We start from the raw sequence: 12416 nt of genomic DNA, 5'->3' as shown, positions 1-12416 counted from the left end.
CTAGGCCTGCATTTGATCAGCATTTTAAATGTCATGATACAGCTCAAACCTGATCTTGGATTTAAACAATCCAAAAAAATGTATTATTTGAGTTTTGGTGCATGCATTATTGAACTGGTGTCAATTGAGAATTTTAGGTGACCTTAGATTTAATATTTTTACTTGAGACACCTATACTGTCTGTTGCATAGAGTAGAGGAGGAACAAGCTGTTGTTGTGAAATTGGAATAGGCTGTTTTAGCATGAATCATTAGCATATTGAATGCCTTCATAGCATATCTATGGGCATCCAAATTTTCTGAACTTGTGAAAGTATTTTGAATATTATCATTATGTCTTAAACAAACTACAGAACAACCTAATTCAGGATAGAGTGTGTTAGTTGTTGTGGGGGGTTTTACTGCTTTGTCATATTTACAAAGATAAAGAAATGCTAATCACTTTTTTCTAGGCTGTCGAAATTGAAACGAAAGAATAGCTGCAGCTTTAAATAAAGAAGAAAAATGTTTTCAGCTTTAAAGAAAAGACTGACAAGGCAGGATGATTCAAAGCTATCTCCATTTCCAAGTGGTGTTGGTGCAATTGGGCAAGCAATGCAAACCAAATTTGCCAAAGGAGTGCAATATAACAGTAAGTTTGGTTGACTATTATATCAATCTATAATTAACCAATTTCTCTTACTGCTGTACTAGCCATAGAAGTAATTTATTGTTAATTGGTTTCTTACTTCTGGTAAGAAAATTTAATCCATTTAGTTTTCAGTTTTAGAATGTAAAATCCCATTTAGATAAGATTATTTGGCAGTGATTTGAGAAAATGATGTTCTGAGTGTTTTTTACTGAATTAAACCATTCAGAATAGTACTAAAATGGAGGGTATTTATTATTTGAACAAATTTAAAGCTTTTTTGTGAATGAAATATATCCTTGAATCAAATCACCTTATATGTACATATACATTTGATATCGTTAAGCTTTGCATTATAAGCTTTATAAGTTAGTTAATTGAAAAGTATTATCTGTTTGAGATAGAAGCAACATAAGTGGTTATTTGCTTCAGAGTTTTGTTTTGAATTGTGAGTTAATCTTAAGTTGAACAGTTTATTGTTTGATTTTCAGTGAAGATCATAATAAGAGGCGAAAGAAACACTGGGAAAAGTTGCTTATTAGCAAGGCTACAGGGAAAGCCATTCAACGAGGCCTACATTCCGACACAAGAAATTCAGGTGATTCTTAGGAGAGCCAGCTCACTGACAGTAGTTCTCTGCTTTATGTACAGTTCTATTTTATCGCAAATACTACAAGCATCTTAATTATTGCTTGGCTAAGAAGATTGAAAATGGTACAGCTTTTGCTTGCAGGCATTTATACTTGCTAGCTGAACTCATCAACACAGATAATGTTTTATTATGTTTCTTAAATTAAATTTATGTTTTGTTTAAATTTCTAATGTTTATAGTCCTCTTGTTAAGCCATTTATTTTATCAAAAAGGCTTTTCAAGTTTTGCAAATGCATAATGTTCTGCACAATTTTTTTTAGAGTTGCAAAGTTGCTTAATAAAAGATATGATGTTCTGTTTGTCAGCTGCTTGCCATTGCAATTGATGTTGAATTTCATGAAAATTTGATTGTTTCATAATGAAACTGTAGACACAGAGTTCTTCTGAGTTTAAGAATTTACATTATTCATCCTTGGAATTCAATCTTTTCACTTAATTTTTTTTGTTTTTTAGGTTGCAAGCATCAACTGGAATTATAGAGGTGTTGCTAGATTTTCTTTTGATAGCTCAGTTTTGTATTTGTGTCACTTCAAAAATTATGCAGTTGTATTTGTATTTTGCTGCCTAACTGAATACAGAGGTAGTTTTGTGACAATGACAAACACTTGGAGAGTGAGTAGAGGGGCAGTTGCTCGTCATCTTATCAGAACAATAGGCTTGCCCCCAATATTTGACCACCATTGTGTCTGCCCCTGTTTTAGGAATTGAAAAGCTATGCTTATCAAGCGGTGTCCTTGTCCTTCCTCTCTATATGACCACACCTCCTTCCCCTGGATTTACAGAGAGTTGGCAACTCTACTCATGTTGAGTGTAAATTTTGTAAGGGGCTTGAACCAGAGACCCTTGGATCTGTAGCCGGGGACCCCAACCACTGAACCATCTTTGCACCTGTTGTACTTGAGCTCGTAATGAACTCACATTAAAGTGTTTAAGGTATGTACAGGTGAAAATTGCTCCTTAGCCATATACTTTTTGTAAAAAAGACTTACTGTTTGAATAAAAGTGTTTAACTTTGGTATTGGTATAGATTGAACTTTTATTTATAGGTTTCATAATTACATAAATATATGTACACATGTTTTTAATTCCAAGTTTAATCTTCTCTCTACAACTTCAGTGTTACTCTTTTACCAGGTGGTGATGATATTGTAAAAGTAGAAGTATGGGACATTGTAGATAAAGGTAAGATTTACCCATAAGATTTCATATTTACAGACCATACACTACTGATGTCTTAAAAAAACGTCTCCCTTCCTTCATGCTGGGCATCACCTTTATTCTGAGTCCCTCTCTTTCTTTTATCTTAACCCTGAGCTTTTTTAAAGTGAAAAGCCCCAATTATGCTTTGTGCTTACCAGCTCACCAATTTTGGTTTATGGTCTACCTTATGCAAATTTTATTATATATGTTGAATGTTCAGCAGTGTTAGCTATGTTTTTCTTTGATACCTATTAAATTCCTATGTGCTTTCTATTTCATATGATAAAGATACACAACTTAATACTAAAACAAAGAGTACCCTATATTTTGAATTTTCATCAATTATAAAAAATTTGGATCCTCCCTGAACCTTCTCCTGCACCTTTTTATAGTTTTAACTCGAACCTTCAGTAACTGTAAGATTTGTTATCTTGAATTTATTGTTATCCTTTTTTCCATTTTCTTCCAATACCTCCAAATTTTTTGAAAGGAAATGGAAGTAATTTCTTATATTTAGTTAATATTTGCTTTTGTACAATGAGGAGAAGTTTAAATGAAACAAAAAGGGAAAATTAGGTAATGTTTCTGATCCAGAATTTTACTCAAGCGTAACAAATTTCGGACTTTTAGCGAGGTTATCTGCATATTTTGATTGACTTTAGCAAATCCAAAGAAGCTTAGCACTGTACAGGATTTGGTTTTACTTTCACCTCTATGCTAGATATTCCTTTGTGCCTAGATGTTTTCCTTACCAATGATTTCCTTTTCCTTTTATAGGGCAAAAAAAGAAAACCAATCAAAACACATTGAAGCTCACCAATGAATCGTCACAGGTGTGGTCTAAAGTGAATCAGTTCTCTCAATTTAGTTGAAACATAAATGTGTTTTCTAATTTCAATTGTATTTGTGCCTTTTCTTAATAGGTGCCTTAGGGACCACTTTAACCAACTGGACTTGATTTTTTATTGGTAGAGGTTTTTTGTTAGAAATGCTTGTTATTTGCACACCATTTTTGTTTGAAAATGCAAGTAATTCATTCAATCTATTTCATATAATGCAAGGATACAGAAAACCAAAGCTGACCTTCCCCGTCCTCTAAAATTGAAAATATAACATTTTGAATAACCAACAGGCTCACAAAGACACATTTTTTTCTTTCGTTATAAAAACTTACAATAAAAAATTACCTAAAACAGTACCTACTAACTACTAAACTACAAGGACGGAACCCAGGAGGAGCAATATATCATGACTGCCCTCTGGAATATGATATGTATCTATATATAACTAATAATAAAATTGTTAAACTACATATACGTATACTAGATTATAATAATACATACACAGTAAAATACAACAAATACATATATGGTAAATACTTAAGCCCGTTTCACATTGGACGCCATTGGAAATACGTTATAATGGTCGAGGTTTATACCCAATATATAATTGATTAAGAAGATTGGTATGGAGTCAAGATGGATTGTCATTTAACACATCCAAGGGTATAGGCTAAATTAAGCTGATATTACACCCAATTCTAATCATACAGTTGTCTTCATAAATGAGTTGACTGGAGCTGGTTAATAAAAGACAGTATAATAATTATTCACAACAATGTTGAGATTATTTTGGCTATGCAAGCTTTTATTAATAGAATGAAACAATTATTAATCAGGCGAAAAATCCTGAGTTATCTAATTGTAACTGTTGATCATGTTTTTTCTCAATGTCGCTATGAAAGAGAACATTGTAGCGAGTCAGGCTAGTAATGTCTTTCTGCAGATAGTTCCACAGATGAGCTAGCTCGCTAGTTTAGGAGGATTTCTTAACCTCGCTTTCTGCTTGTTTTCCCTTGTCTTACACATTTGGTAATAGGCAAAGTACATTAAGAGTTAAAAGGCATTTTCATCTTAAGCCTAATCAATCATTTTTTTGTATTTTTCCCGTTTTGAAGTTAATATTTTATTTAATTGGTAAAAGAAGACATCAAGGCGAAGAGAATAGAAAATTTCGATTTCTCGCAATGAGTCATTGTCTGTGTTTTGTATAAGATTTTTTATACTTTGCATTGAGAGAAAATGGAATGGGCCTGCATTTTAGCGATATAAGGATGCAAATTGATTGGTTTTTCGAACAAATTGCTGATTTTTCGTACTTGAAAGAATAGAGTGCACAGTTTCACGCATCAAAATTTTCTTTGAAATCACTATATAACATATATTATACAAGACAAAGTAACTTATTTATTTAGTGATAATAATTCTCTTAGCATCAGTTAGCAATAAGCACCCTTATTGGTCTGGGATAATTTCTTTGTAAAAAGTAACAATTATTCTATAAAAATAAAACTAGCTATAGAATGTTGCTGTTATAAAAGTTCAGTTGCGAAAATCTGTATTTGTGTTAAATCAGTATTTGAATTTATTGTTAAGTGATCTATATGAAATGTTTGAATTTTATAGGATGAAGGAGATGGCCCAGCTCTTGATGCTGAATTTATTGATGTTTACAAAGGAACACACGGTGTTATAATGGTAATGGACATCACAAAGCCATGGTAAGTGAAACTTTGCAGTGATATCAAAAGAGACTGACAACATTGGGTGCAAACAAGCAACGATATTTCGATTGTATGATATATTATTATTTTGCACGTTACAACGCCTACCAAATGTGTAATTCAATGTTGCAGGGTTCCCAAGGAGAAGGAGGGCACGTTTTTCGTTATCACAATAAACCTTTAGCTCATCAAGCACTTGCTTTTTGAAGCAACTAAGAGTCGGTAGTCTCTGATACAAACACGTAGTTAAGCAAAAATGCTCTTAACTTGATGGTTTTCTGCAAGCAATATGTTGATATCTCTTTGCCCTGTAAGTATCCGAGAATCGTCATGTCAATCTCGATGTGGAAAGGGAGCCCAAAAACGATCCCTGAGGAGCTAAATATTGTTTGCCAAAACTTTTTAGATGCAAATATAAATATTATTACCCCAATATCAATCTCCCTAGCGATCACCCTAAAATGCAGTTTATTAAAATTTCCTTTTCTGTACAGTTACTATATCGATCTTGAAGATTAAGGTTCCTTGAAGTTGCTTCGCGGTACTTGCATGGATGTCATTTCATCCATACATCGATTCAAATCTACCATTTTTGTAAACGATAAGGTGCAAGTTGGAAATTATTTGCAACAGTTCTTTACTAAATTTCTTGTAACTCGCAAAGATTTACTGTCTCAATTTTGCGTGTTTCATTTAATTTCCCCGTAACTGACAACTCCTCCAAAACTGTCAATAGCTTTGGTATTTGTAACCCCCGTGAAAAGGATTCAAAATATCATTCGTTACTTTGAAATAAAACAACATTAAATGACTTTGTGTTTTGGGGGAAGCCGGAAATGTAGTAGATGCTTGTAACCGGCACGTAGGCTATTCTTCATCAAATCTGATCGAATAGTCTCTCGAGCTGTATGATTTTAAGGGATATTGTTCCCAGATTCTCCCATTTTTCTGAAGGTTTTTGTTGTGTCGTGTGAAGGTGGGTCTTTTGATTCCGATGTAGAACCCACGGGACTGAAGTATTATGTGTTTGGTGGAGTCGTGCAAAGCCTTGGTGGATAAAATAAGTTGAATGCTTTTAAACGTTATGCTTCTGGCCTTTGCATGAGAAGTATGAAACGTTAGTGCTGCTATTGCAACCGGGATCGCAACCCTATTTGCTTTGTTAAAACATTTTTGGGATAAGGAAATCCAAATGGCTCATGTAGCTATTTACTAATTAGAGTGCGTGCACTGAAGGAGTATTAAAGCCGGGCTCAACCCCAGCGTGAAGTTGGATTTTCACGACGCTAAAACTTGGTTCAACCCAGGTTCAACTTTAATCTCGAGCTGGTTTTCCCAATCCAGGCCAAATCAAGGTATTTTAAACGACAAACATGAGACTTAGGTTTTGTTCAGGTTCAACTCAACCTTGGGATAATTGAATTTGCCGGGCAGCGATCCATGGACCATTGCTCATTGAATTTGATCCTCTTGAGCCTTAAAACTTTTAAGGCTTTTCTATCCAGATTGTCACATTTGAAGGGTGTTTTTTGTAATGTCGTGAAAAGATTTTTCTTGGGAGAGTACATAATATATTCAAAATGCATCAAAGAAGTACTTTGTAGCACTTTCAATGTCTTTGAATAGAAGTGTTGCGCTGTTTTAAGGATTTGTTTGAATCGAACCTCTTCTGAGCGAAGGCTTAGCGGCAAATTATCACGACAATACAAAGGCGCGGAAGAGGATTACAGAATTCAGCAAGAATAATCACAATCAGTAGTATTCAACATTTAATTCTTCATGCCTGGCAAGCAGGTGGTGCTTATGATCAAATGTGCTCGCTTTGCTCGATTTCTTTGAATATCGGTTTGTCATATCGGCTTGGTACCACGGATATTCAAAAACCCACTTTCAACAGACAACTTCATTTGGGGATATTGGTTTCCACTCAAATGTACTGTATTTATTTCAGGTATCATATTCATGTCTTCATTGAAAAATCGACATTATATGTATTATGTACTGTGACGTGAATTTGCTGCTGCTAGTGTTTGCCTGTTGCAAATGTTTTGTCACCATGACAGTAACTAAAATTCTGGAAAATCTTAAATTGATTTCCTTCTCGATACTGGTTCAGTTAAGTATTGGATTAAAATTTACTTAGCATTCAAGGAAAAAGAAGGACGTGTTATTTTGTGGCTTAAACTTCATCATTGCCAAACATTTCCCTGCAGCTATTTTTAGTGCGTGAGAGAATTTTGATCGTCTTAATTAGAGTGAGCAAGCGACCAAGCTCTCCTTGCTGCTTGGAATGGCTTTGAGAAACCGATTTGGTTTATTTAGAAACACACTCTCAAATTTTACGTCTTTGAGGCATAACTTTACTAATATCAAAAATGGAAGTGCTTTTGATTTATTGCCAAATATAGTGACAGGAAAGGTGATACTGTTCGAGAGATGGGATTTCAAATACTTGTACCATTTAATGATAACAGTTGCGTTTGTTGCTGTTTTCCTCAACTGCTACATCCTTTCTTTGGTTGTCCGCACCAAGAAATTACGTCATAAACACAATATCTTCCCAATAAACTTGACACTGTCCGATGCATTTGTCGGGTTCGTTGTAATTCCGTTGTTTGTCATTGGACAATATATGCTTGAGGACACCTTGTTTGATAGATTTCTTGAGTCTTCGCGTGTTTATCACATCAGCAGCGTGACACTCATGTTCAGTAGCCTTGTTAATATCTATAGCGTAGCTGCGATTGTCGTTGAGCGCTTGGTTGCAATTTGCCTTCCATTCAAACATCGCCAGAACTTCACGCGTTCGAAAGCAACGGTTACAGTTCTGGCAATATGGATCCTATCGATACTGTTTGCCGCGTTTTCATTTTTTGTGTACGAAAAGTTTTATACTACAAGTCATGTTGATTCAGCGTTAGATGCTATCTTGCTTGTTTTGTCAGTAGTTAAATCGGAGCGGAAGTACAAGGGTTACGAAGATAGCTTTATTTGGATATGCTTGGCGGGTTCTCTAACTGCTGGTTCCGGACTTGTTGCAACTCAAGTTGTGTTATGCAGAAGACGCAGAGCGTCGAACATTCGTCGTTCAGCTACGCAAAATGTCACGAGAAGAAGCGAAGAGATCAAGGCTACAGTGATGCTTTCGTTGATGTTTATGGCGATTATCATCTGGCTTATTCCGATAATAAGAGGAAGGAAATTGCTAAATAGAGAATTGTCAATGTATCTATACTTGGGTAGATTCTGCCTGTCTATCGTCAACCCAATATTATATACGCTCCTAAAGCAGGACATCCGGACAGCCGCTGCAAAAGACTTTCGCGCCTTGAACAACTTTATACTGCGATCTTTCTGCAGGCGCTGTATCCATACCTCCGTTACATCCACGACGCGCGCAAACAAAAACAACAAAAGAAGTGTTTCAAGTAAATCTGACATCTCAACAACAGAGATATAAAATTTTAAAAAGAGTTTGAGAAGCGTGTCCGGTGGAAGGAGTTGTTAGCAAGATTTCTACTCTGATTTCGTTTATTTGGTTTCTCGAACACCCTCATAATCATGACGTTGGAATCTGCGTCTTTGCAGTCAGATCTTGATTTCCTTTAGAAGTTTTGTCCTTGTAAGCTTACACTGAGTATTAATCGCGGGATTTTTTCAATTGAGAATGTACTACCTATTTGTTTGCTTTGTACCAATTGTTCGGTTTTGATACAAACAGAATTTCATACCAGGCAAGCAAACAGCAGAATAAACAAACACTAGGTCATAATATTTTCTCTTCCCCTGAAATCGAAGATCGGACTTGGTTTATTCAATAAAAGTTGCATCGAAACTCAACAAACAGAATATAACCACAGATAACCACACTGGCAAGGTAAATACCAAATTTGCTCAGTGGCAGGTGACTTAATCAAACTGAGCATTGCTATAGTGAGGTGAGGAGTTTAGGCATTACAATCTTGTTAGAACACATCCATGTTGTCAACTTACAAACACATTACTTTGAGAGTGTCTCCTAGATTGTTTTTTAATGTGAATTTAAATCGTTTATCATCTAATGTTGCAAGTATAATCTTGGAACTCTATGAAAATTATTTTCGACCCGACAGTTTTACGTCACTTTGAGTACATTACAGCTTGCCCGGCTGTCCCAGGAACTCAATTTTTTGTTCGTGATAATTGTGCTGTTAAATGGATTATAACAGAAGTTTAACTGCGGTGCAGCTTATACAAGGACCAGTGGCTAACAGAAGTTGAAATTTTTTGTGCGTACATCGCTATTTTGAAGAATGGATTTATCGTTTCTTTCTGTGAATTTCACTGGGAATTTCACAAACTTGACCAAGCTAACACTCAATTTGACAATACCAAAAATGACTGGCATACTGTTAAAAGCCATGAATATCACTATCGGCCTAGGAGACTGGAATTTATTCCCAGCATGGGGATTCGCGTACATTTATCCAGTTATGGTAACAATTGGTATTTGTATCAGTGTCTTGAACATTTACATACTTGTGTTGTTCAAAAGAAAGCCCTTGTTACGTTCTAAGTCTAATTACTTTCTTCTCCATCTCGCCACTTTTGACGCTATCAATGGAGTTATCTGTGTCCCGTTATTCGTGGCATCTGAAAAGTTAATTGAAAGAGCAAGATACTCTACCTTTGTGCAAGCAATGTGCGTTTATCAGATTACGCAAATCATACTACGCGCCGTGAATATTCTTGCAATTATAACCTTGTTTATGATTATCACAGACAGATGTTTAAATCTATGGTTTCCATTTCGTTACCGACAACTCAAGACTTGGAGGAAGATTCATATTTCCCTATTTGTTGCCTGGCTCTTTCCTGTCTTGTTTACGACCTTTGCAATACCGATCTACCTCCCGATGTTTCGCTCCTGGAAGCTATCAACCTTCGTAGATATCATCAAGCTATCAACGATTATCTTAGAGGTGTCTATAACACTTGAAAAGTACAAGTACAGGGAGGTTTTTTACTGTTCTTTAGTACTGTCTACGATATTTTCTTCGATATCTCTGTGCCTTATATTCGTAGCCATTTATAAAAGACCTAGAATCCTCACTTCTAACAGCAGAGCTTTTATGAGTTCTACAAGACGCAAGAGAGAGCTGAAAGCGTTTCGTGTGTTATGCATAATGTTTTTGACCATACTAGTATGGCTTGTTCCAACCGTTTACGCCTTTGTAGGTGGCCAGGAGAGACTACACTACGTTGTTTTTCATCTTGGGAGGTTTCTCATTTCTATAACAAACCCGATTCTCTTCACAATTCACAAGACAGACTTTCAAAAAGCAGTTTATCAAGATATTATATTTTTGAAAAATCTTGCAAAATGCTTCCAGGCAAATGTTTCGTCAAACATGGTATCACCAAGACAGAGCCAAAGGGACAGGAGCAAAGCAAGATCGGCATTTGTAACTCACCTCGTTATCTATAGAGAAAATCCGAGAACATAACAGTTAATACAACTGTCGGTGACGTCAGCTCGATGCACTTGTGCATTCGCGTATCATCTGTTAATCTTTCTTTATACCACTAAATCACACAAATATTTCATGTAGCCTTTCGCAAATAAGTTCAACTGTTTTTATCTGGGTTAGAGGAAAACATATTTACTATATACTTTCGGGGTATTTGGTATCAGGTTTAGCATTAATACATACCACTGAGTTTCCACTCCAAAAATTTTTTGTTTAGTTAAAGAAGACTTTTTACTGGCGATCTCTTGTACATGGGATTAACTTTTCTCCATAAATTTGTTAATTTCAAGTTGATATTTTGTTTTCTATTTCAAAAATTTTGTGTCTGGATTGCAGCCCAGCTTAAAACTTTTCCAAGTTTCCCTGTTAAGTTTTATTTCAAAAATAAATTCGTCGCTGAATGTAGAGCTGCATCAGTGGCCAAGCAGTCAATCTGCTCTCTAAGAAGCTACTCTTGAGACACGAATGAAAATGAAAATTTAATTTAAAATTTTACTTGATTTTATACAATAGCTTTACGAGTAGCGATGGAACTTGTTCTCCAGTTAGCAGGAATCTTCTTCCTAAACCAAGAAGTTGTAACTACTAAGATGCTAGTTTAAGGCGAGACCCTGTATACTTTTTGTGAACAATTATGTGTGTTGTGTGTTAACCTATTTATTTCCCACTGACATACTTAACTGGAACTTTATCCTTTGATTCGTTTTATATGCCATTCTTTTATTGTATCTAATGTATTTGCAAATAGTCTTTCTATAATGGTCAAAAAGACATATAACTGGATAACGATATATTTACCCTTTTAATCATTTGTCGACTTTCTCTTTAAAATGTCCTCAAAAAAATTTTACAATCTTTACTGTGGATTAATCTTTTCAAAACATTGTTTACCTGAACTGAGAAATTCTCAAATTGCAAATACCATCTTTTCAGGCATCTTTGTTTTCACAATGCCAGCTCATTTCTCAAAATGTTTGTTTTTTATTCATCAACTGGTTTTTCTAATGCCTCGTTTCCGTTTCTTCTGTGATTTAAACATTTGTGAAATCTTTCATTTGGTTTTTTTGGATGGGATTTAGATTAACATAGGACTGGTGGCTAATATTTGGCCGTGTGGGACTATTTTGAGCAAGAAAGTATCCTTTCTAAGATGAATCGTGGTCATTTCCACTTTTTATAGCATGATAATTCAGCTGTATAACTCTTGCTTAATGGCGTCATAGTTTGAATTCAGCTGTACGCTTTGGGGTCATTTATTGCAATACCCTCACAAAACTGCGCTTCTGTGTCTTTCCTCTTTGCTAAATATCTGACGAATAACATAACAACGGTGATAGGCAGGCGTTAACCAATCATTGATTTGATAGGCAGGCGTTAACCAATCATTGATTTGATAGGCATGCGTTTACCAATCTAGAGATATAAGGGAGGGTGGGGGCTATTTTTGGTCTGAGGCTGCTCAGAAAACCTTGGCCAAGATCGGCGGTGTTACATGATTGGCATGTTTTTAACTTGCAGTGTCATGGTCGTTAGAAAGTTTTCCGAAATCTTGGACGAGATAAATAGATATACTTTTAGTGCAAAAGACAAAACAAAACGTTTCATTTTTAAAAGACTTGCATGCTTTTTATATCTTCGCGCCAGTTGTATTCGCTTCTTTTCAAATAAAAGTTCTCAGAGATTTTTTCGATTTTTAGATTTTTTGAAGATCCTGTAAATTTTTTCGATTTTTTTAAGATTGTCTAGATTTTTGAGGATTTCTTGAGATTTTTCAAATTTTGAGAAGATTTTTACAGATTTTTCAGCACAGAGTGTACGATTTTTTTCTCAGGACGAGATAAATAGATATACTTTTAGTGCAAAA

General features: G+C 35.2%; 3 protein-coding genes across 3 annotated transcripts in view; all 3 read left to right on the top strand.

Annotated features, from left to right (window-relative positions):
- LOC135693267 (rab-like protein 6) overlaps positions 1-12416 on the top strand; it is a 33259-nt gene that overhangs the window by 1851 nt on the left and 18992 nt on the right. The window contains exons 2-7 of the mRNA XM_089111634.1: positions 452-630; positions 1119-1225; positions 1733-1760; positions 2414-2461; positions 3257-3312; positions 4945-5039. Of these exons, the coding sequence (XP_088967760.1) occupies positions 504-630; positions 1119-1225; positions 1733-1760; positions 2414-2461; positions 3257-3312; positions 4945-5039 (461 nt within the window). The 5' untranslated portion in view covers positions 452-503. The remainder of the gene's footprint in view (positions 1-451; positions 631-1118; positions 1226-1732; positions 1761-2413; positions 2462-3256; positions 3313-4944; positions 5040-12416) is intronic.
- On the top strand, positions 5040-8857 carry LOC135693271 (uncharacterized). The gene has a single exon (XM_065211702.2). The coding sequence runs from the start codon at positions 7333-7335 to the stop codon at positions 8500-8502; it is 1170 nt and encodes a 389-aa protein (XP_065067774.1). The 5' UTR covers positions 5040-7332; the 3' UTR covers positions 8503-8857.
- On the top strand, positions 9002-12290 carry LOC135693268 (uncharacterized). Its single transcript, XM_065211700.2, has one exon. The coding sequence runs from the start codon at positions 9335-9337 to the stop codon at positions 10526-10528; it is 1194 nt and encodes a 397-aa protein (XP_065067772.2). The 5' UTR covers positions 9002-9334; the 3' UTR covers positions 10529-12290.

Source organism: Rhopilema esculentum, chromosome 11, assembly GCF_057945365.1.
Source record: "Rhopilema esculentum isolate cy_ngs chromosome 11, ASM5794536v1, whole genome shotgun sequence".
Taxonomy (NCBI): Eukaryota; Metazoa; Cnidaria; class Scyphozoa; order Rhizostomeae; family Rhizostomatidae; genus Rhopilema; species Rhopilema esculentum.
The sequence above is the reverse complement of the archived record's forward strand: the minus strand, read 5'-3'. Positions and strand labels throughout refer to the sequence as shown.